Here is a 24,283-nt window from a genome sequence, read left to right on the forward strand (position 1 = left end):
CTGGAACGTGGTGGAGTGACTGCTCCCTGCCTCCAAGGCTGTCCCCAAGCTCTGTGGCCACTGAAAGACAGCTGGGAGTAAGGCCCAGGCTGACTGCCTTGGAAAAGCCTCGTCCACCGCATTCGTGGAGATGCTCAGGCCTTAGCTGGTTTTTGGGGGAGTTAAAGACCGCAGAGGTACAGGGCAGGGGTGGGCAGACGGAGGGGCTGCGAGCATACTTGGGCGAGCCAGGAAGGAAGGGAGCTGCTGGGAGCCGGAGCCCAGGCCAAGGCCTCCACCTGAGCCCGAGCCTCTCCTCTGTTTCAGCTTTCCTATTTTAGGCAGCTGCTCCCCGCCTAGGGAATTCTCCTCAAGCTTGCAGGAAACCCAGCAGGGCAGGCCCTGCATCTGCGGCTTCTTACTCTCTTCCTCAGCTCCCGCCCCCAGGGCCGGGCCTTCAGTGCCTGGGGCTGGCGAGCGCCGCCCCCATCAAGGCTGGTATACTCTCCTAATACCAGGTCACCCCTTTCCTTAGGTTACTTACCCCCTGTGGAGACTGTGCTGCCTCTTAACCAACTCAGGGAGCGCTTCTATTTTGTCCCAAAGAAACACTTCATCACTGTGAAATCCCGGAAACAATGGGAATGGGCAGTGGGGTTAAGATGCAGCCAGGGGCGCAGGAGGGAAGGAACTGGGAGCAGGTGTCCAGGTGTCGGCGTGGAGGGCGGGCCACAGAGCTGCTGTGGGGACAGCCGCTTAGGGATGATGCCCACACTTGCAAGAGGGCCGGTATGACTCCCAGGAAGACATGGAGCTTATGGAGGTCTGCAGAGCAGGGTCAAGCCCCAGCCTGTATGTACTTGCTGTGTGACACTGGGCAAGTCATTGAGTCTCTCTGGGCCCCTCATTTTCCTCATCTACCAGAGCGTGGAGGTCTTTTAAATCATTTTCCTCATCTGTAAAGATCAGAACAGCTCCCACGTTTGGGACTGAATGAGATGGTATCTAAAGTCCTTAGGTGGGCCGGGTGTGGTGGCTCACACCTGTAATCCCAGCACTTTGGGAGGCCAAGGTGGGCAGATCACCTGAGGTCAGGAGTTCAAGACCAGCCTGGGCAACATGGTGAAACCCTCTCTCTACTAAAAATACAAAAATTAGTGGGGCGAGGTGGTACAGGCCTGTAATCCCAGCTACTCGGGAGACTGAGGCAGGAGAATCTCTTGAACCCAGGAGACGGAACCGAGATCACACCTCTGCACTCCAGCCTGGGCAACACAGCGAGACTCTGTCTCAAAAATAAAAATAAAAATAAAAATAGGCCAGGAACAGTGGCTCATGCCTGTAATCCCAGCACTTTGAGAGGCTGAGGCGGGCGGATCACGAGGTCAGGAGATCAAGACCATCCTGGCTAACACGGTGAAACCCCGTCTCCACTAAAAATACAAAAAAAAAAAAAAAAAAAAAAAATTAGCCAGGCGTGGTGGCGGTGCCTGTAGTCCCAGCTACTCGGGAGGCTGAGGCGGCAGAATGGCATAAACCCGGGAGGCGGAGCTTGCAGTGAGCTGAGATCCGGCCACTGCACTCCAGCCTGGGCGACAGAGCGAGACTCTGTCTCAAAAATAAAAAAATAAAAAATAAATAAAAATAAATGACGTCCTTATGCGGGTGAAAGGCACACAGTAGGCGCTCAGGAAGAACAGCTGTGGTGGTTTTTAATAACTCGGACAGATGGAAATAGTTTGGTATGTCGGGGAAGCACGGGTGGAGTACTACTGGCAGCCGGATACAGAGCCCTTAAAAAATGACTCCTACAAACCACCACTGCACTAGCCACACTCCTCCCACCCGGCCCTGCCAAACAAAACTAAACAAATTAAAGCCTTTGAAAAATCCCCTTGGTTGTTTGGGCCTCTGATTTCCACCTGGCCTGTCCCAGGAGCTGTGTCTTTCACAGTGGTCTTTGCCAGGACTCTCTGTAACCAGTGGGATTATGCTGCCGCCACCACTGCTGCAGAGAACCCGAGGTGGGGAGGGGAATTTGCAGACTGCACCAGGTGCAGCCTGGCTTTGGAAACAAGGGCCGCATTCCTAGAATTCTCGCTGGGAGACCCGCCCAGCTTGGCCTGACCCACCCAGACTGATGCCTGCATCGCTTCTGGGCAGGCGCGGCTGAGCTCCCAGCACCACCTGGGGGAAGAGGGGGGCCATCCCCAGGGACACCCTGGCCTGGAGTGGGGTGGAGGGTGGGGCAGGCAGACGGTCGTAGGGACTTTTAAGCAAGTTTAACATAGGTTTAAATCCCAACAGGAAGCGGAAGGGAACATGCTACGATTCATTCATTGTGAGGGTCTTTATTAAGCACCTGCCATGCGTCCCTCCTGACAGGCACCGAGATGGACAGGGTGTCCCTCTCTCGTGAGCCCACAGTAGTGAGGGAGGTGGACAAGGGAGTGGCCCCTGGTGAGGGCCAGGAGGCTGGCAAGGATGGAGGGGCCTGAAGGAAGGGACAACTCGGGTGACCAACCATCCGGGTCTCTTTGGGATTGAGGGGCTGCCAGGGGCAGGGACTCCGGTTCTGGAACTGGGGCTGTGCCAGTCAAAGTGGAGTGTCATCACTGGAGACAGGGGCAATCTAGAGGGGTCACCTTAGAGGGTGGCCAGGGGAGGGGACGTGATGAACGGAGAACGAGGTTAGTGGGAAGGAGAACGGAGGGGAAGGAGAGAATCTGACACAGGGAAGAAACCGCACAGTCCTTGTCAAGAACAAGATGGGCTCCTCCGTCTACCCTGCTGTTTCTGTACCGGGAAGCTAAGGCCGGGGGAAGAAGAGAAGGACAGTGGTACCGTGAGGACCGGAAGTGGCTTTCTGGATACCTGGGTGGAGAGTGGCCAATCAACATAAAGCTGTCAGGCGAAGGGTTGACAGTGGCCAATCAGCGTAAAGCTGTCAGGTGAAGGGTTGAGAGTGGCCAATCAGCATAAAGTTGTCAGGTGAAGGGTTGAGAGTGGCCAATCAGCATAAAGCTGTCAGGTGAAGCTTTGAGAGTAGCCAATCAGCATAAAGCTGTCAGGTGAAGCGTTGAGAGTAGCCAATCAGCATAAAGCTGTCAGGTGAAGGCCCACATGGCCCTGGTGGGTCCACGGGGAGATCCTGGGGATGGGGAGATGGTAACATGAATCCCCCAACTGGCTGCCCTGGCATAGTTACCAGGGGAAAAGGAATTTAACATAAAATCCCACTGACCTGGGCTGGCAGGCAGCCTTAGCATTTCCAGGCAGCAGCAACAGCCCCCTGCACCGTGGCCAGGTCGAGGTGGCCCACCAGCCTGGAAATCTGGTCAGCAGCTCCGGGAAACCCTGGGTCCTGGGCATTCCTCCATCCCTCAGCTTCCACCACCCTCCCAAATCAACTGCCATTGGAATCTGCTGCCCCCCAAAGCTCTGGGCTGGCCATGAAAGAGCCAGTGCTCCCGGGCTGCCTGCTTTGAGGACACCAGCACTCCTGCCATGGGCCGTTCGTCCATCGCTGCTGGTGGCCCTCCCTCTCAGAGTTCGGCCCCGAGGAAATACTAGTCACTCGGTGACAACACGGTTCTTCGAAAGCCCCAAGTCCTAAAAGAGGCTGGTGTTCTGCATTTCGGCCCTGCTGCAACCTCAGAGCCCTGCCGCCTGCTCCTGATCCCACAGGCGCCGTCTCTGAAGAGGCCACTCTCGGAAGCACTGAGAGTGGACTGGCGTGCGTGTGGGTCCTGCCTAGAACCAGGGCTCACTTCCCTGGTTGTGCCTACTAGCTGTGCGTCCTTGGGCAGCTTCTCAACCTCTCGGAGCCTTGGTTTCCTCATTGTAAAAAGGAGATAATAAAGGCATCATGTCACAGGCTTGTTGGGAGGGTGCAAGGAGGTACTAAATGTAACAAACTGAACACAGAGTTGGGTACACAAGTGCTCCTCAGTGCTACATGTCACCCCCACCCTCCTGGGCCAAGTGTCCAGAGTGCTGTGATGAGGGTCAGACTCAATTCAGCCAGACCCAGGGGACACTGACCCAGGAATTACAATGGAAGATGTTTTCACTGTGGAGGAGCTGGGGGTCGGAAGACTCATCAGGTTTAGGGAGGCCCAAGTGGACACTGGATGGTCGGGGTTGCCCTGGGGAGGAGAGCCTGGTGGAGGGACCCGGGTCAGTGAGGAGAGTGGCCAGCAGGCCTGGACTGCAGGGCTGATCAGAGGTCCTTGAGTGCGGGTGGGGAGAAACCTTCTAGAAATGTTTGTATTTATTTATTTAGGAGAGCGAGTCTCGCTCTGTTGCCAGGCTGGAGTGCAGTGGTGCGATTTTAGCTCACTTCAACCTCCACCTCCTGGGTTCAAGCGATTCTCCTGCCTCAGCCTCCCGAGTAGCTGGGACTACAGGCGCAAGTCACCATGCCTGGCTAATTGTTTGGTATTTTCAGTAGAGACGGGGTTTCACCATGTTGGCCAGGATAGTCTCGATCTCTTGTACTTGTGATGGGCCCGCCTTGGCTTCTCAAAGTGCTGGGATTACAGGCATGAGCCACTGTGCCTGGCTGAAATGTTGTATTGATAAAAATTGTTTAGAGAAGGCCGGGCGTAGTGGCTTGCGCCTGTAATCCCAGCACTTTGGGAGGCCAAGGCGGGTGGAGCACCTGAGGTTAGGAGTTCGAGACCAGCTTGACCAACGTGGTGAAACCCCATCTCTACTGAAAATACAAAATTAGCCGGGCGTGACGGCGCATGCCTGTAATCCCAGCCACTCGGGAAGCTGAGGCAGGAGAATCGCTTGAACCTGGGAGGGGGAGGTTGCAGTGATCACCCCAGTGCACTCCAGCCTGGGCAACAAGAGCAAAACTCTGTCTCAAAAAAAAAAAAAAAAAAAAAAAAAAAAAAAAAAGGAAAATCCTCTAACCCCGTTCAGTAATTTTTGCAATCCAGCCCTGCAGTCATAGCTAAAATTCTGAAACCATATAACGCCGGCAAGGAAGAGAATTTAACAAAGGCAAGTAATTTGCTTTACTAAGTTTTAAATCCTCTTATAACCTACCAAACTGTTGTCAGGCTCAGGAAAAAATATCGCAGGTGAAAACAGAAGAGAAAATAAGAATCACAGAAAAGGAACAAACATGTTGGATATTTGTTTTTCAGAACATTAACTAGGCTTTGGCCACCAGGAGTGACTTAGTAAATGGAACTGTTTCTCTGAACAATTTTTTTTTTTTTTTTTTTTTTGAGACGGAGTTTTGCTTTTGTTGCCCAGGCTGGAGTGCAGTGGCACGATCTTGGCTCAGTGCAACCTCCGCCTCCTGGGTTCAAGCGATTCTCCTGCCTCACCCTCAGGTGATCCACCTGCCTCAGCCTCAGACTCAGGTGATCCCGACCTCAGGTGATCCACTCCCCTCAGCCTCCCAAAGTACTGGGATTACAGGCGTGAGCCACCGCGCCAGGTGGGATTATCTCGTTTTTACTAGAAGGCTCTATCTCCTGGGGGTGGGATGGGGTGGTGAGATCAATTCACCTGGAAGTGGAAGCTGGGAACCTGGTTTGAGTTCTGATAGTTCTGGGGTCCAGCCCCTTATCTTGCTTCGCCTGGAGGGCTGAAGGACTGGAAATACTTTTGTTTTGGGGCTGGAACGCGGGCTGCAGTTTGGGAGGCGGCGGTAGTTTGGAAGAGGAGGCGGGGTCTGGTAAGCACTTTACCCGAATTGGGCAGTGGGAATTTGGGAATTGAGGACAATGGGAAGCTGGTTCTGAGTTTTAAACTGGGGAGTGACAGATCAGAGCTGGATTTTTAGGAGTTTCTCTGTCTGCAGGTTTAAAAAAGACCCGGGTGGGAGGTAGGGCTGGGGTGAGGAGGGAGAGAAGTGGACGATCTGAGAGCTGAGGCGGGGTGGAAGGGAGAGCAGCCTGTCAGGGGCTCGGGATTCCGGCCCAGGCGGCCAGAGACAGAGATGAGCTTCTTTCTCCGAACTGGGTTTGCTAACCTGTGACTGTCACTACTCCATGCTCCAGGGCACCTGGCCCAAGGGATCAAGCCTTTTGGGCACACAGATCCACCTGGAGCCCTGAAGGACCAGACAGGGACCTCGCCTTCTCTGTGTCCTTCCTGGGAAGGGGACTCCAGACCAACTGCCAGTCTTCCGGTTCCACCTCTCTGACAACCGCTCACCTCACCCTCCTTGGCATCTTTATTTCAAACGCTCTGTCCTTTTGTTTGCACGGGTTCCTGTGTCACATTCTGTGTTCCCATTTTTAATTGGAGAATAAGGGACTGCGTTATTCTACCCACAGGCCTAGCTGAGGGGATAGGGAGGCCGTGCCTACCTCCAAGGCTCTACGAAGTGAAGCAGGCGAGAATGTGCAGTCGTCGAGGCCAGAGGACCGGGCCTCAGCTTCTCCTTAAGACCCTGAGTCCTCCTCTGGGGACCACCCCGTTGTACCTGGAGGAGAAAATGCCCGCCCAGGAGGGAAGGGTTGGCCCCCAGAGAGCCCGCTGCGAAGTGAGTTTGCGCACTGCGGAGTGACTCCAGCGCGGCTCTGCCAGTCCGCGGGGCTGGCGGGGAGCAGGTTCGTGCACCGCGGGCTCTGCATGCAGAGGCGGGAAGCGCCCGCAGCCCGGCAGCCGGCCCCGCGGGAAGGCGCAGCCCGGGCTTCCGAACCCTGTGAACGAACGCGCAGGTTCCTGGTCTTCCAAATGGGCAGGAGTCGTCCTACCCGCCTGGGGTGGGAGGCCACATGGGGGCACTGCGCCCGGGAGCGGTCCCGGGTGTTTTCCAAATGCCCACTGCTGCTCTCATCCGTACCAGCGATGATCAAGAAGGGGCCTGGTCGCCCGGGGAGGTGCCCCTGTCCGACTTGACTCCGGGGACAACGCCGGGCGACGCCATCTGCGCAGGTCCCGGAGGGCCGCTTGTGTCTGTGTGCAGGGCGTGCTGTCTGTGGAAACGCGAGGGCACACTAGCACTTTCCTGTATGTATCATTATACTTCAATTTTTAGGAAGTACATTAGGAGGGCCTGCACCAGCCAAATTCGGGGATTAAAGCTTTTAAGCGGGAAGCACGCGCCCCGTGCTGTCCCTTTAAAGCGTTGGGCCGGCCCGAGGCATTCTGGCCGCTGCCGCTGCCCGTAGCGCTCCTCCGAGAGGCCGGCTTTGTGAGCTCGCCCCGCCCCCCGGACACCGCCCCCCTCCCCTCGCGCACGCGCACTGCGCCCCCGCCGCCTGGCGCCCGCCCGAGCTGCCGCCTCGTCGAGCTGAGTCCGCGCTCCCGCCCAGGCGGCGGCCGACGCGACGCCCCGAGCGCCCGGCCCCGCCGCCGCGGCCCGGCAGGTAAGCGGGTAGCCGCCCGGCCCGGGGAGCGCAAGGCGGGCAGCGGGGCGGCGCCAGGAGCCGCCAAACCACCCCCGGCCGCCGCACGTGTTCCCCGCCGGGCCTCGGGCCAGGCCCAGCCCCGGGCGCTGCTCCAGCTGCAGCGGCCCCGCCCGGGACCCCCGCCCTGGCCCCTAGGTGGACGGCTGCGCGCGTAGGCCCCTCCACCCCGTCCGCCCCCACTCGCGCCCCCACCTCCGCTTCCCCGGCGGGCCACTGACAAGGCCAGAGCGCCGGCACTGGGGCCTCTTTCCCGCAGGCGGCGTACCGGCCTCACATCGCCCCTCTTCCTCCTCTGCCCCTTCAAGGAAGGACCCCAGACCCACCAAGCCACTCAGTCCCTGGACGTGGTGCGCTTCCCCTCCTCGTAGAAACGCCCCCAGCCCGCTCCCGCCGCTCACCCCAACCCGAGGCAGCCAGGCTGCAGTTCGCTAGGTGGGGTCCTGGGGTGCGGGTCCTCGGTCCTAAACGGGGGGCCCACCGTGCCTCCTCGCGCGGGGCCGCAGACCTGTCCTGGCCGATCTGCGAGAGCCATTTTGAGCGGTTACGTTCCGGGACCAAACTGAGGTCGGCCTGTTATTTATCGCTAACGACACTCCCTGCTGTCTCGCTTGCAAGTTTCCACTCACCCAGGTCCGTTTACCCATCTCTTCAAATGCTAGTTTAATCTGTGACCTGGGCAGGTGCTGTGCTAGCCGGTGGGGAAGACAGGTAAGCGAAGGACCCAGGCGGAAGCCTGTCCAGGATCTCAGAGAGGTAGAGCCGGGTTCCCACCTGTGTTGGGCTGGCCACCTGGCTGGTGTTGAAGATGCAGATTAATTCTTGTCTTTGCACACAGTGTGCTCTCCTGACTGCACGCCGCAGGCAGGTTCCTGGGCTGGATCTCAGGGACTGAGGGACTCAGGCATCAGCCTGTGGCATGCAGTCCAGGAGGCCATACTGAGATTTGGTTGCTGGGCTTCAGGTGGTCAGGCTTACCTGGATGAAAAGCAGTGGCTGCTAGGTGGAGCCAGGCAGCAGCTAGTCTAGAGGTCACCTCCTCATCACCGTGCCTGTAACCTCGGTCCCCCCCCTTTCCTCAGTTTCAAGTCTCCAACCTTCCTGTTCCCTCAAAATGATTGTTCCACAGGGACACCTGGTTGGTCATGAAAATGCCAAGCCTTGGCCCAGCGCGGTGGCTCACGCCTGTAGTCCTAGCACTTTGGGAGGCTGAGGCGGGCGGATTTTCTGAGGTCAGGAGTTCGAGATCAGCCTGGGCAACATGGCGAAACCCTGTCTCTACTAAAAATACAAAAAAGTAGCAGGGTGTAGTGGTACGCACCTGTAATTCCAGCTACACAGGAGGCTGAGGCACAAGAATTACTTGAACCCGGAAGGTGGAGGTTGTAGTGAGCCGATATCGTTCCGCTGGACTCTTTGGACTCTGTCTTTTTTTTTTTTTTTTTTTTTTTTTTTTGAGGCGGAGTCTCGCTCTGTCGCCCAGGCTGGGGTGCAGTGGCCGGATCTCAGCTCACTGCAAGCTCCGCCTCCCGGGTTCACGCCATTCTCCTGCCTCAGCCTCCCGAGTAGCTGGGACTACAGGCGTCTGCCAGCTCGCCCGGCTAGTTTTTTTGTATTTTGTAGTAGAGACGGGGTTTCACCGTGTTAGCCAGGATGGTCTCGATCTCCTGACCTCGTGATCCGCCCGTCTCGGCCTCCCAAAGTGCTGGGATTACAGGCTTGAGCCACCGCGCCCGGCCCTGGACTCTGTCTTTAAAAAAAAAAAAAAAAAAAAAAAAAAAAAATGCCAAGCCTAGATGCCACTACTGAGGTAGAAACTTGGCAGGTGTGTTGGGTCAGTAAATTGCATCTCTCCCCCTACCACCACCACCACGGAATTTTTCACTCTTTGGCCCAGGCTGGAGTGCAGTGGTGCAATCTTGGTTCACTGCTATCTCTGCCTTCCAATTTCAAGCGATTCTTCTGCCTCAGCCTTCCCAAGTAGCTGGGATTACAGGGACCTGCCACCACACCGGCTAATTTTTGTATTTTTAGTTGGGACGGGGTTTCTCCATGTTGGCCAGGCTGGTCTTTATCTCCTGGCCTCAGGATCTGCCCGCCTCCTGCCTTGGCCTCCCAAAGTGCTGAGATTACAGGCGTCAGTCACCACACCCTGCCACTGTATTCTTAAAAGTCAGGTTAAGGTTGTTTTGTTTGTTTCTTTTAAATGTTAATGGTTTTTGAGCCCAAAGGGTTGGGCAGGTTGGGCTTGAGCTGGGAGGGGCTGGGCACCTTTTTTGTAAGACCGCCTACCTGTTGTTCCTCACGTGAGGGTGTTTCCAGGTGTCTACCCTCACCTAGGTGAGTTGATGCTGACGGGAGCTGCTCGGCCCTCCGAGCTGCCTGTTTCACCTTCTGTTCCTCTGGTGTTCCACTTGGGTAGGGCATGGCCACACTTCACTCAGCTTTTGCCCTGGCCTCGCTGTCTCACGCTAGGACCTTTGCAGTGGACTTTGCAGCTTTTTGCTTGGATTTCCTTAGTTCCTCTCTCTCCTTGTATTTGTCCAGCCTGCCAAGGAAAAGGCAGCAGTTGGGTTAAACTGGCATGGCCAGGTTGCACTGATGACAAGCACCACGTAGCTGGCATTTACTGAGGACAGGTTTTGTACTGGCACTTCGTCCCCTGGGCAGTGCTACAGGGCCTGCCCCTCCCCTCCCCCACTCTTGTACAGTACTCGGCCCTAGATGCAGCGCAATGCGTCTTTGCGCAGGGAATCTTTGCTGCAGGTGAAATGGAGCGGTGGCCACACCTGTTCTCTGCAAAGTGGGTGTTGTAATTTCTCTGCCTTCCTCTTGGATGAAGACTTTGAGACGTGCTTTTTGATGCCTTCCATTTCGCGTTAGTGTTACAAGCAGCCTGTGCAAGATTTCAGTTGAAAGCTCCAAGCTAGAATTTCCAGTGTGTAAACTCATTAGATGGATGGTAGCGCTAGCTTCCAGGATTCCGATGGCCAGTGGTATTTGCAAGCGTGTCTCAGTGGCTTTCCCTTTTAATAACGCCGTCCCTCCTTTCTGAGTAACCTGTTGTGCTTTTATGAGATGTATTCAAGTAATGAATCTATTCCCGTGGTAGAGGAAGCTAGCTGCTTACTGTACAGATTTGGGGTCATTTTCACTGTCAAGGTGAAACCCATTGAACTGCAGTCTTTTTTCGTTCCCCTGCAGTGTGAGTCTTGCTCGTAGAATATCGTTGGTGGACTTGCGGCTGCTTTTTCAGAAGGCAGGACGTGGAAGTTCCAGCAGGCAGAGCATGCACGCGCCTGCAGCCTGTGCATGGAGGCGCTGGAGCCCACCCATGAGGCGTAGACCACTGGGTGCCTGCGCCTGTGTTTTCAAACATGTCTGTGAACGTGATTGCATCACTTGGGGCGCATTTTAGGATTTGGATGTGCTGCCAAACTTCTACACTCTGAAGCTCAGTCATCTGCCATTTGGCGTGTTAGCTTTCTGTCAGGAAACCCTTGGCCGTTCTTTTTTTAATGTGTCCAGGACTCTGAAGAAAATTGCATTTTGTTTGCACAAACTGCTGCAATCCTGCAGACTTCTGGATGACAAAATAAGAAGCGCCCTTGAGGGTGAGGTGTTTCAGTGTGATCACAAAAGGGGCAAGCGCAGGGGTGTCAGCGGAGCAGCTGGAAAGTATTAGCAACGACTTAGGGTCATTAATAGGGTCCTCGATTTGGAATGGTTTGTTTGCTGCAGGGCTCAATATGGTACTCACATGTTTTTCTTTTCGTCCTTTTTCCTGGAAATCCATTTTTAAAAATATGGTTTGTTTCTTGGCTTCCTGTTCTGCATCTCAGCAGACTACCTCTGTCACCAGGTCCCTCCGTCCACGTTCCTTGTGCGGCCAGCGTCAGAGCCATGGCAACGGAGGAGAAGAAGCCCGAGACCGAGGCTGCCAGAGCACAGCCAACCCCTTCGTCATCCGCCACTCAGAGCAAGGTGCGTGCCCAGGGGCTCCTTGGGCGCCTTCCGGGGGCAAATATGCTTAGAGATTCTTGGAAACATTTCAAGCTCATAAGCCTTGTCTTCTCTACTCAGTTAAATGTCACTGCTAATTTTGATTTACTGACCACATACCTAATGAGTGCTTGTTACCTGCTGTGCCAGGAATCCCCAGTCTGTCACCTGGAGGAGGGAACAGATTCTCGGTCCTGATTGTGAGAGTCTCTAGGACCCAGAAAAAATCTCTCCATAGTTGCCCCCACCCCGGCTGCGATGAGGCACAGGCAGATCTGCAAGCCCTCCTGTAGACCTTTAGCAAAGGGAGCAGGGCCTCGGGTGTGTGTGGGGTGGGGGCAGTGGGATGCTGGACCAAGGCTGGAGCTGGTGGGGGCCTCCTGTGTTGTAGCAGGATCAGAGGTGGGCTTGAGGTGGGGTGATACATTGAGGGGGCCTCAGATGTTTCTGGCTCGGCTGGTGCTGTTGGTACTGAGTTTGGGGACTACAGAAGAGGTCTTGTGGGGAAGTAGTGGGCTCAGATTCAGATGTGTTCCACTTGAAAGGTGACGTCCACATAGGGATTGGTGGAAGGCACTGGGCATGTGGATTTGGAGCTCTAAAGATCTGAGCTGAAATTAAATGGTGGAGTCACAATCCAAACTGGTCACGAGTGGAACGCACAGTGGTGGTAACTTTTCGCTAACTGGTCTCTCCCGCAGCCTACACCCGTGAAGCCAAACTATGCTCTAAAGTTCACCCTTGCTGGCCACACCAAAGCAGTGTCCTCTGTGAAATTCAGCCCGAATGGAGAGTGGCTGGCAAGTTCATGTACGTAGCACTGAGGTCCTTAGCTGCTGGGAAAGGCGGTCTGAGCTGCAGACAACAAACCGGGTGGGGGTGGCTGGCTTCCTCACCTGCCGCTGGGGGGCTGTAGCAGGTGGGCGTGTCTCCTCCTAGAACTGTGACCTTAGTGCCGATTGAAATTGCCCGTGGGGGCTGGGCGTGGTGGCTCACACCTGTAATCTCAGCCCTTTGGGAGGCTGAGGCGGGTGGATCACAGGGTCAGGAGTTTGAGAGCAGCCTGGCCAATGTGGTGAAACCCCGTCTCTACTAAAAATACAAAAAAAAATTAGCCAGGCATGGTGGCACATGCCTGTAGTCCCAGCTTTTGGGAGGCTGAGGCAGGAGAATCACTTGAACCTGGAAGGTGGAGGTTGCGGTGAGCCGACATCATGCCACTCCACTCCAGCCTGGGTGACAGAGCGAGACTCCGTCTCAAAAAAACGAAAAAAGAGGCCGGGCGCGGTGGCTCACGCCTGTAATCCCAGCACTTTGGGAGGCCGAGGCGGGCGGATCACAAGGTCAGGAGATCGAGACCACGGTGAAACCCCGTCTCTACTAAAAAAATACAAAAAATTAGCCGGGCGCGGTTGTGGGCGCCTGTAGTCCCAGCTACTCGGGAGGCTGAGGCAGGAAAAAACGGGAGGCGGAGCTTGCAGTGAGCCGAGATCGCGCCACTCCACTCCAGCCTGGGTGACAGAGCGAGACTCCGTCTCAAAAAAACGAAAAAAGAAATAGAAGAAGTTGCCCGTGGACCCTTGGAGGGAGGGGAAGGGGACTGGTCCTCTCGGGGATGTGGCCGTGCGGAATGGGTTCTGAGCCATGTGGTTCATGCTGATCATCTGGGGCTCATGTGGCAAAAGCCCAGACTTTGGATTCTGGATGACTGGACAACTGTGTCTTGCTCTTAGCCTCAGATCCTTTTGTTTTCTTTCAGCCGCTGATAAACTCATTAAAATTTGGGGCGCGTATGATGGGAAATTTGAGAAAACCATATCTGGCCACAAGCTGGTAGGTTTCAGCCCCGTGCGGTAATGTTGACTGTTGAACAGGGTGGCCCCTAGTGATCAAGGGGTCAGGGCTGCTTTGAGAGCTGTGGGTTCAGGTTTAAATTTCCACGTTGTTTTTTTAGAGTTATTTGCATCTTGAACTTTTAACGCAAATACATTTGACTTCCCACGGAGGAGTGTCTGTGAGGCTGGCAGAGCTGCGGAAAGCCTGCTGTTTTCCTCCAGGGCCGCCTGTCTTTTGTAAGGTTAAGGCTAGTGAGAAGATTTCCTGAGGGCAATGGGGATGTTTGGGATTTTGACCTTTTGCTAACCGGTCCTACTTTGTCCTGGCAAGTTACTGACCCTGTTTTTTCTCCCCAAGGGAATATCCGATGTAGCCTGGTCGTCAGATTCTAACCTTCTTGTTTCCGCCTCAGATGACAAAACCTTGAAGATATGGGACGTGAGCTCGGTAAGCAACACTCAGCGCTCCTCTCCAGGGGAGACCGGCAGCGGGGCACAGGGCGGGTGGTGGGGACTGGGTGGACTGCTCGGTAAGCAGCACTCAGTGCTCCTCTCCAGGGAAGACTGGCTGCAGGGGCACGGGGCGGGGGCGGGTGGGGGAGGTCGAGTTGACTTCGGGGAACAGCCAGTTGCTGGCGGGGCATCAGGCATGCTCTGAGCTGTCAGGCATTGATGAACGTGATCCGACACTTATGTTTGGGGAAATAAGCACTGGAGTAATACTACTAATACTCTTGTTTTAGGGGAAGTGTTTGAAAACCCTGAAGGGACACAGTAATTATGTCTTTTGCTGTAACTTCAATCCCCAGTCCAACCTTATTGTCTCAGGATCCGTGAGTGTGGCCGGGGTGTCTTCCCTGGGGGAGGTGGTGTTGGATGTTGGGAAGGCTGTTGAACTTGCTTGTAGCCACTGTGGAGAAGGCAGGTGGGGCCCGAGTCCTTTCTGTGCTGTTTGTGGGGAGGATGGACTGGTGGCAGGTCTTGGGTTCCGGGGAGGTTTGCTCCTTCTCCTTCCTGTAGAATCACTGTCATTTCTTCTTTTGTGTTCAGTTTGATGAAAGTGTGAGGATATGGGATGTGAAAACAGGGAAGTGCCTCAAGACTTTGCCAGCTCACTCGGATCCAGTCTCGGCCGTAAGTCCTGCTGACACAGACGGGGTGGTGTCCGGCACTATGTGCCTCTGATGCTGGATGTGGCCAGCTGTCTCCCCGAGGGGCGTAAGCCTGGACGTTGCCTGTGCCTATCTGATTCCTGCTGTCATGCCACAGTCTAGAGCAATCAGGTTGGAGGCTGGGACCTGAGAGATGAGTCCTGTGTGCAGTAGAGGGATGGCAAGGGGGTGGTGAGGTGTCAGTGGGGTGCCCTGTGGTGAGCACCAAGGGGCCTTTCGTGCAGGCTGGATGGGGGATGGGCAGTGGCCACAGGCGTTCAGAGGGTAGTGTCCCCTGAACTGATGCATGGGACAGGAAGGGCGGCCAGGCTGAGAAGGGTGCTGGGAGTGGGAGTGTAGGTGAAGTGTGAGTTTTGAGTGGAGTTAGCTCTGGGCGGGGATGGCCCAGTCCTGGTGGGAACAGTTGGAAGCTGGAGCTCTCTGGAGAACAGGCTTTGCAAAGGAACACATCCTGCCATTCTGCTGTTGCTGTATCACTGTGCAAAACAAATGACCGAGAGGCCGAGCATGGTGGCTCACACCTGTAATCTTAGCACTTTAGGAGGCCGAGGTGGGTGGATCACTTGAGGTCAGAAGTTTGAGACCAGCCCGACCAACATGGTGAAACCCCGTCTCTACTAAAACTATGAAAATTAGCTGGGCGTGGTAGTGAGCGCCTGTAATCCCAGCTCCTGGGGAGACTGAGGCAGGAGACTCGCTTGAACCTGGGAGGCAGAGGTTGCAGTGAGCCGAGATCGTGCCACTGCACTCCAGCCTGGGCAACAAGAGCGAAACTCCGTCTAAAAAGAAGAAAACAAGAACAAATGGCCGAGAGTTAAAGTGTATGCGGTATCACAAACCGCTCCATTTCAGAGTGGCCAGAAGGTTCTTCTGTTAACAAAGTGCATGAGGCAGTTTCTCAGCGAAGCCTGCCCTTTGTTGAGAAGCGGAAGGAAAGGTGGATGCAGCGTTTGTGCCATGCTGCCCGCCAGTGTGGCATTCATTTTCTGTTGTCTTGGTGGTGAATGGGTTTAAGCATTTTTACCCTTGCAAGGCTTTGCCCGAGTGAGATGGCAGGCGAAGCCCTGGTACTGGCTGGATGGGTAGTGTGTCAGGCCAGGGCGGGGTGCGGTGTCTGAGCCCCGCACATAACCGGGCCACAAGGCCCTCGCAGGCCCAGTGTCACCGCTGCAGGGAGGCTGTTTGCTGTGGGAATGTCATCATGTGGCCCTGTGCTTGTGGCTGTGTGCTCGTGGGCCCAGCCCCTTGGTGCCAGTCCCCTGCCCTTCAGGGCACCTTGGGTCACAGTCAGCAGAACTGACTTTCAGACTGGGCTGACAAATGAACACTTGTGAAGTAACCTGAGAAAGGGGTTCGCTGGTGGCCTTTGAGTTGGAAGAAAGAATTCCATGAGCATCCTAGAGGCCAAAGATAGTGCAGGTGGGACTCGCAGGTGATAGGCAGGATTTTAAAAGTCTTTTTCCTACAAAAGTAGTTTGCTCATAAAAAGACAAAAACAAAAACAGGTTGGGTGCCATGGCTCCCACCTGTAATTCCAGCACTTTGGGTGGCTGAGACAGGAGGATCCCGTGAGACCAGGGGTTTGAGACCAGCCTGGACAACAGAGTGAGACCCTGTCTCTATACAAAAAGCAAAAAATTAGCCAGACGTGGTGGTGTGCACGTGTGGTCCCAGCTACTTGGGAGGACAGGGTGGGAGGATTGCTTGGGCTCAGGAGTTTGAGGCTCTGGTGAGCAAGATGGTACCACTGCACTCCAGCCTGGGTGACAGAGTGGGACCCCATGTCTTAAAAAAAAAAAAAAAACTACAAAGGTGAGCAAATGTAGGAAGTAGAAAATGAATTCCCTGAGTCACCCCTGGGGTCAGCTGCTGGGAGGTGGAGTCGGTCCCTCTGTGGTCTTCTACTTTGCTGTTTTAGGTGCGTCTTTTCCAGCGTAGCTCACTGCTGTCCTTTAAGTAACTGGTACTGCACCACAGCTGCTGCTCTGTAGCCGTCTCCACTGCAGAGAGGTTTGTGGGGGCTTTGTTTTTTCTTTTTTTTTTTTTTTTTTTGAGATGGAGTCTCACTCTGTTGCCCAGGCTGGAGTGCAGTGGTGCGATCTTGGCTCACCGCAACCTCTGCCTCCTGGGTTCAAGTGATTCTCCTGCCTCAGCCTCCCGAATAGCTGGGATTACAGGTGCCCACTACCACGACTGACTAATTTTTGTTTTTGTTTTTTTTTTTTTTTTTTTTTTTTTGAGACGGAGTCTCGCTCTGTCGCCCAGGCTGGAGTGCAGTGGCGCGATCTCGGCTCACTGCAAGCTCCGCCTCCCGGGTTCACGCCATTCTCCTGCCTCAGCCTCCCGAGTAGCTGGGACTACAGGCGCCCACAACCGCGCCCGGCTAGTTTTTTGTATTTTTAGTAGAGACGGGGTTTCACCGTGGTCTCGATCTCCTGACCTTGGGATCCGCCCGCCTCGGCCTCCCAAAGTGCTGGGATTACAGGCGTGAGCCACCGCGCCCGGCCTTTTTTTTTTTTTTTTTTTTTTTTTTTTTTTGAGACGGAGTCTCACTCTGTCGCCCAGGCTGGAGTGCAGTGGCCGGATCTCAGCTCACTGCAAGCTCCGCCTCCCGGGTTTACGCCGTTCTCCTGCCTCAGCCTCCCAAGTAACTGGGACTACAGGCGCCCGCCATCTCTCCCGACTAGTTTTTTGTATTTTTTAGTAGAGACGGGGTTTCACCGTGTTCGCCAGGATGGTCTCGATCTCCTGACCTCGTGATCCACCCGTCTTGGCCTCCCAAAGTGCTGGGATTACAGGCTTGAGCCACCGCGCCCGGCAATTTTTGTATTTTTAGTAGAGACAGGGTTTCACCATGTTGGCCAGGCTGGTCTCGATCTCCTGACCTCAAGTGATCCACCCGCCTGGTCCTCCCAAAGTGCTAGGATTACAGGCAGGAGCCACCGTGTCTGTCCTGGGGCACCTTTGATGTCTGCGCACATCTATACTCTTGGACTGCTGGTGTGGGCCTGCTGTGTGAGCAGGGACTGTGCCAGTCCTCTCAGTGGGTGCTTATGTGTAATTCTCACTTGAACAAAAAGGAGTGCAGCGAACATCCTGTTTGCATCTGTGGCAGTTTGTGAAGGATGACTTTGGAGGGGAAATGCAGTAGTCAGGATATGTGTTTAGCTTTTTGACAGGTACATTTTGGAGCTTTAGAGACTTTGAGGCACGTGGCCCCCTGCTTACTGCCTCCCATCCCTGTCCCATCTCTGGCCAGGGTTTGCCCTCTCTGGCCAGGGCTCCTCAGCTGAGGGCCGCTGCCAACCGCCGTCAGCCACAGCCCTCGCGCCCTCGTTGCACCTGGGACCTGTGTTTTTCCTGCCCTGGAGCTTCTGCTACTGCTTGTCTGCCCAGGTGGACTCCACAGAGCCCTTGGAGTGCTCCTTGGCTAGGGGCCTTGCCATCCCCTGCTGGGTTCTGGCTGATTTCCTTATCTATTTCCTTTTTGTTTTAATACTTATTTTTTTATTTATTGAGACGGAGTCTCGCTCTATTGCCCAGGCTGGAGTGCAGTGGCATGATCTTGGCTCCACCTTCCGGGTTCACGCCATTCTCCTGCCTCAGCCTCCCGAGTAGCTGGGACTACAGGCGTCCCCCACCGCGCCTGGCTAATTTTTTTTGTAGTTTTTATAGAGACAGGGTGTCACTGTGTTAGCCGGGATGGTCTTGATCTCCTGACCTCGTGATTTGCCCGCCTCGGCCTCCCTAAGTGCTGGGTCTTTTTTTTTTTTTTCTTTTTGGGCACGGGGTCTCACTCTGTTGCCCAGGCTGGAGTGCAGTGGCGTGATCTTGGCTCACTGCCTCCTCCACCTCCTGGGTTCAAGTGATTCTCCTGCCTCAGCTCCCCTGAGTAGCTGGTACTACAGGTTCATGCCACGCCTGGTTAAGTTTTGTATTTTTTTGTAGAGCCAGAGTTTCACCATGTTGGCCAGGCTGGTCTCGAACTCCTGGCCTCAAGTGTTCCGCCCACCTCGATTTCCCAAAGTGCTGGAATTACAGGCGTGAGCCACCGTGTCCGGCCTCTCTTATCTACTTCCTAGCACTGAACTCTTCTGGCAGCCTTCTGCTAGAATGCAGGGGATGGGCTGTATTGCCCCTTGCACCTGAATGTGGATGGAATGGCAGAGCTGGGCCATGTTTGCCAGTGGGTAGTATTGGAATGTGGTTAAGAAGCTGAACAAAGCAAAGCATGGAGTTGGCCTTGTGAGTTTTGGGGACTTGTTTTGTCTTATTACCATCCATCGTAATGGTCTCAAGAAAAGACTTTTTTTTTTTTTTTTTGAGACGGAGTCTCGCTCTATTACCCAGGCTGGACTGCAGTGGCCGGATCTCAGCTCACTGCAACCTCCGCCTCCCGGGTTTACACCATTCTCCTGCCTCAGCCTCCCGAAGAAAAGACTTTTTTTGCACATTAAAGGCAGGGACAAATGTGGTTAGATGGATCCCTGTGAGTTAGAAAAGTACTTTGAGAGGCTGCCAGCCAGATGGTTATGATTAGGCACCTGGCACCGTGAGAGCACCCTGTCAGAGCGGAAACAGGTACTCACCCCTCTCGGTCTGCTGGAGAACATCTAGGGCCGCAGCACCCAGCACGCCCAGCATGGAGGCTGCCAGCCGCATGATGGCCCAGAGCTCAGGCCTGTGTGAGGTACCTGCAGATTTCAGAGACCTGGCACAAAAAAAAAGTGTCTTGTAATAACTTTGTGTTGATTGCGTTGAAATAATATTTTAGATACATTGGGTTACACGTTATCAAAGTAATTTCACTTGTCTTTTTTTTTTTTTGAGACGGAGTCTCGCCCTGTCGCCCAGGCTGGAGTGCAGTGGCCGGATCTCAGCTCACTGCAAGCTCCGCCTCCCAGGTTTATGCCATTCTCCTGCCTCAGCCTCCCGAGTAGCTGGGACTACAGGCGCCCGCCACCTCGCCTGGCTAGATTATTTTTGTATTTTTTTTAGTAGAGACGGGGTTTCACCGTGTTAGCCAGGATGGTCTCCATCTCCTGACCTCGTGATCCGCCCATCTCGGCCTCCCAAAGTGCTGGGATTACAGGCGTGAGCCACTGCGCCCGGCCCACTTGTCTTTTAAGCTTTTCTAATGTAGCTTCTAGAACAATTACAATGACACATGTGGCTGGCAGGCTCTCGCAGAGTCTGGCCTAGTGCTTCTCCGGGCGTGCAGCAGCAGGCAGCATGCCCCCGGGACCTGTTCGAAATTTACGTTCTTGGACTCTCCCACCTGGACTGGTCAAATCCGAAGCCCTGGGGATGGGGCCTTGCAGTCTGCCGTAGCAACTCACAGGTGCCTTTGATACGTGTGGATTTGCCTCTGGGGACACATGGCAATGTCTGGAGACATTTTTGGTTGTCACAACTATAGGCATCTAGTGAGCAAAAGAAAAGGTTGCCACTGCACAGAGGCAGCACCACCCCTTCCCCCCTGGAAGAGTCTGGTTTAAAATGTCAATAGTGCCAAGGCTGGGAAACTCCAGTCTGGACAGTAGAAGCAGACAACCTCAGTCCCATACCCAAATCATTAAACCATGGCTTCCTTGTGTGACTTGACTTCGCCCAGGAAATGTATCAGCACCGATAGCCTGAGACAATGCAGTTTCCAAAGGTGCTGTTTGCTTGTGAGAAGGCTTATCCTTGGCTGGGTGCAGTGGCTCATGCCTGTACTCCTAGCACTTTAGAAGACCAAGGTGGGAGGATCATGTGAGCTCAGGAGTTCAAGACCAGTCTGGGCAAGATAGGGAGACCCTGTTTCTCTTATTAAGAAAAGAAAAAAAGGGCCGGGCGCGGTGGCTCACGCCTGTAATCCCAGCACATTGGGAGGCTGAGGCGGGCGGATCACGAGGTCAGGAGATTGAGACCATCCTGGCTAACATGGTGAAACCCCATCTCTACTAAAAATGCAAAAAATTAGCCGGGCGTGGCGGCGGGCGCCTGTAGTCCCAGCTACTTGGGAGGCTAAGGCAGGAGAATGCCGTGAACTCGGGAGGCAGAGCTTGCAGTGAGCCGAGATCGCGCCACTGCACTCCAGCCTGGGTGACTGAGCGAGACTCCGTATAAAAAAAAAAAAAAAAAGAAAAGAAAAAAAAAAAGAGGTGGGCGCGGTGGCTCACGCCTGTAATCCCAGCAGTTTGGGAGGCCGAGGCGGGTGGATCACTTGAGGTCAAGAGTTCAAGACCAGGCTGGCCAACATGATAAAACCCAGTCTCTACTAAAAAAAAAAAAAAAAAACAAAAATTAGCTGGGCGTGGTGGCGTGTGCCTGTAATCCCAGCTACTCAGGAGGCTGAGGCACGGGAATCACTTGAACCCGGGAGGCGGAGGTTGCAGTGAGCTGAGATCGTGCTCCAGCCTGGGTGACAGAGGGAGACTCTTTCTGAAAACAAACAAAAATGGGCCGGGCGCGGTGGCTCAAGCCTGTAATCCCAGCACTTTGGGAGGCCGAGACGGGTGGATCACGAGGTCAGGAGATCGAGACCATCCTGGCTAACACGGTGAAACCCCGTCTCTACTAAAAAATACAAAAAACTAGCCGGGCGAGGTGGCGGGCTCCTGTAGTCCCAGCTACTCGGGAGGCTGAGGCAGGAGAATGGCGTGAACCCGGGAGGCGGAGCTTGCAGTGAGCTGAGATCCAGCCACTGTACTCCAGCCTGGGCGGCAGAACGAGACTCCGTCTCAAAAAAAAAAAAAAAAAAAAGATACCTCAATTTTTGTTTTTGTTTTTTTTTTCTCGCGATCAGGTAAGAAGCAGTCGTGTCCATGACTTGAAAGTAAGTTTTTGTCTCTTCTCCCTCTCCTTAATTCTTAGGTTCATTTTAATCGTGATGGATCCTTGATAGTTTCAAGTAGCTATGATGGTCTCTGGTAAGTGAAAATATTTTACTTCATTAAGCAATGAGTACTTTACTAAGGGCCAGCCCTTGCACCGTTCCTGCATCTGGGGGTACAGCAGTGACGACAGACCCAAGTCCTTAACTTCCGAAGCTTCTCTGCTGGCCACACTGCAGACGTGTTCACAGATATGCAGTGCAGTTTCGGGGTTGGCAGCACAGGTGGCGAGGCGGCGTGCCTGGGAAGATGCCCTTGCTGTTAGGGTGGGTCAGGGAGGGCCTCCTCCATCAGACTTCAGCTCCGTGTAGACGCTGACGTGTGCTGTTCACACACTCGTGGAAAATGGGTGTTTGGACCCCTTGAGGTGAAAGCTGTGCTGCTTTGGGGGGATGTTGAGTGTGCCACCATGCCCGTGAGGACGCGTCACCATGCCGGGCAGGCGAGCCCGAGCAGATGGCAGTGTGGAGAAGGGCAGGAGGAAGAGTGACGGTCTCCTGCGGAAAGCCCATCTAGGTCTCAGCAGACGTTTGTAGTGCTGGGACTTGGTAATCTGTGTCCAGCACTCCTCGGGAGACACAAGGGCAGTGGAGAAGTAGAGTTAACTCAGCGAAATGTCTGATGGGAGCGAGTGCGGGGAGTGGAGTGTTTGGGTTGTGTTTTGGGTGTGGGGCGGACAGCATCATAACTTGTTCAGATTGGTCTCTAGGGAGGAGGGGGACAGGGGCAGCCACCGGCGGAATTGAAGATCTTACTAGGACTTCCTGCAGGGAGCCCTCAGGTGGACACGCACACTTGAAATCTCTTTCCTGGTCTGACTACCCAGTGACTGTTGGCATGGGGATCCCCGTCTGTAGTCGCCAGGCATGACCCCCCGTCGGTTTTGAGTAGACGGGTGTGGTGGGAGAGGGTCGTAGTCGAGTTGCACCCGACCACCGGCCCGGCCTCCCATGGGCTCTGCAGCACACACTTCCGGGCCATCGCCTCGCGAGGTTCAAGATGCAGTTGCAGCACTGTGATGGCATTTGGGGCTGAGGTCACTGGAAAGTGCTGTGGCAAAAATTAGGTCATCTGGAGCCCAACATTGGCCAGTAGTGTCCACGGTTAAAGCCATTGTTTACACTTGACCATTTACCAGCTTATTATAAAGGATACAGTTCAGGAACAGCCAGAGGGAAGGGGTGCACAGGGTGAGCTATGGGGGAGCGTGGAGCTGCCAGGGCCTTTGGTGCCACCATCCCGGCACCTCTGTGTGTGTGTCACCAACAGAAGTGAGCACGGGACAGTCTCAGAATTACTCATGGACTTGGCTCTAAGAACTTTCTAAAGAAATCAGAAAAAGTACACCAAGGAAATGAGGAGGGAAATGGAAAACAAATGAGACCATTGATGATATAAGGTGTGTTCTTCGATGAGGCTGGTAATGAAAACCTTTTAAGCCCCATAATGGGAAAAGCAAAATAAGCAAGATTTTTAACTAGGAAGTGGGTGGAAGCACTGCAGGGGGAGGAAGCGGTAGTCAGAAGACTCTCATCCAGGCTGAGCAGTGCCTCGGCTCCAGCAGTGAGCTCGCTACAGCTCCTAAAGGGGCCCCGGGCATGGCACCTCGAGGGACCAGTCACCGCTGAAGAGACTGGAAAAGGGGATCGAAGGCCTAAAGAGAACATCATTCCCTGTGACTTTATACCTGAATCCAGTTAAATAGCAGACAGACCACAGATGGGAGGGAGCTCCCTGGTTCATTTTCTTGGATTTAGCATGACCTTGCTACCTGAGCCTTGATTGCTGGTCCCAGAGGAAAACCACAGAGGGCAACTCACTGGTGAATGTTGATGCCAGGATTCCAGAGGAAGTAGCAGCCTCCTGAGCCTACCGTGCCCAGAAAGGAATTCCCACAGCCAAGTAATGCAACATTATTGAATAATGAAAGGATTATCACGTAAACATCAGGACAAGTAATTCAACATTCGTTATTGGATAATGAAAGGATTATCAAGTAAACATCAGGAAACCTATGATCTAATTCTGCCGACAGATTAAAGGCGTTAAATGTCCCTGTGATTAATCAGTAGAGGTCAGAAAGGCGCCTGATTGATGATACCCAGCAGCCAACCCTTCAGCGAGATGGAGCAGTATTGTTGACTACTTACTGGTAACTAATAATTTTCACGTGTGGTGACACGCTAAAACTATTTCTGTGAAAATCCGAAGTGGGACAGGTGTGAATGTTTCCCGTGTTACTCAGCACTGTTAGGAGTTTCTAGTTAGTGTAAGAAAATGAAAAAAAAGTCCTATGAAAGTTGAAGAGAGATATACATCTTTGTAGATATGTTTGCGTGTTTTCAAATATTTAAATGCCACCAACACTGCTTTTCAAATACCCATTTAACCCTGTGACGTGGGTACTGTCAGCCTTGCTTTTCAGCCAGGGACACGTACCACGGTCTCTCAGTTGGTCAGCGCAGGACCCAGACCCCGTGTCAGCTCTGGAGTCTGGGCCTGGAACCCCCAGCCCTGCTGGCTGTGTGGTGTGATCTCGCGTTTGGTGCCATCAGTGCTTGAAAATTGACTTTTTTTTTTTTTTTTTTTTTTTTTTTGAGACGGAGTCTTGCTCTGTTGCCCAGGCCGGAGTGCAGTGGCGAGATCTCAGCTCACTGCAAGCTCCACCTCCCGGGTTTATGCCATTCTCCTGCCTCAGCCTCCCGAGTAGCTGGGACTACAGGCGCCCGCCACCTCACCCGGCTAGTTTTTTTTTTGTATTTTTTAGTAGAGACGGGGTTTCACCGTTTTAGCCAGGATGGTCTTGATCTCCTGACCTCGTGATCCGCCCATCTCGGCCTCCCAAAGTGCTGGGATTACAGGCGTGAGCCACCGCGCCCGGCCGAAAATTGACTGTTTTTCTCTTTACTAGGAATTGCCAGCTAGAAGAAGGGAAAAATGTTTCCATTTTAACTGTGACAAAAATGCTAAGATGTTTAGGAATGTGGCTAGCAAGAAGGAGCAGGACCTATGCCGGAAATGAGAAACGGAACTGAAAG

General features: G+C 54.1%; 1 protein-coding gene and 1 long non-coding RNA gene across 6 annotated transcripts in view; one reads left to right on the forward strand and one right to left on the reverse strand.

Moving 5' to 3' along the window:
- Window positions 1–6,789, reverse strand: part of LOC126937153 (uncharacterized) — a 43,956-nt gene extending 37,167 nt beyond the window's left edge. The window contains exon 1 of one of the 2 annotated variants that reach the window (XR_007719656.1): window positions 6,705–6,789. This is a non-coding gene — a long non-coding RNA (uncharacterized LOC126937153). The other variant, XR_007719655.1, reaches the window with a different exon arrangement.
- The window catches only part of WDR5 (WD repeat domain 5), a 28,039-nt gene continuing 10,481 nt past the window's right edge, over window positions 6,726–24,283 (forward strand). The window contains exons 1-8 of one of the 4 annotated variants that reach the window (XM_050760140.1): window positions 6,726–6,960; window positions 11,221–11,342; window positions 12,062–12,170; window positions 13,120–13,193; window positions 13,554–13,643; window positions 13,939–14,028; window positions 14,246–14,329; window positions 21,226–21,281. In XM_050760140.1, the coding sequence (XP_050616097.1) occupies window positions 6,726–6,960; window positions 11,221–11,342; window positions 12,062–12,170; window positions 13,120–13,193; window positions 13,554–13,643; window positions 13,939–14,028; window positions 14,246–14,329; window positions 21,226–21,281 (860 nt within the window). Of the gene's footprint in view, window positions 6,961–7,215; window positions 7,320–7,791; window positions 8,070–11,200; window positions 11,343–12,061; window positions 12,171–13,119; window positions 13,194–13,553; window positions 13,644–13,938; window positions 14,029–14,245; window positions 14,330–21,225; window positions 21,282–24,283 lie in introns of those variants that run through there. The other 3 variants (XM_050760141.1, XM_050760143.1, XM_050760142.1) reach the window with 3 other exon arrangements.

Source organism: Macaca thibetana, chromosome 15 (assembly GCF_024542745.1).
Source record: "Macaca thibetana thibetana isolate TM-01 chromosome 15, ASM2454274v1, whole genome shotgun sequence".
In the NCBI taxonomy this organism is placed as follows: domain Eukaryota; kingdom Metazoa; phylum Chordata; class Mammalia; order Primates; family Cercopithecidae; genus Macaca; species Macaca thibetana.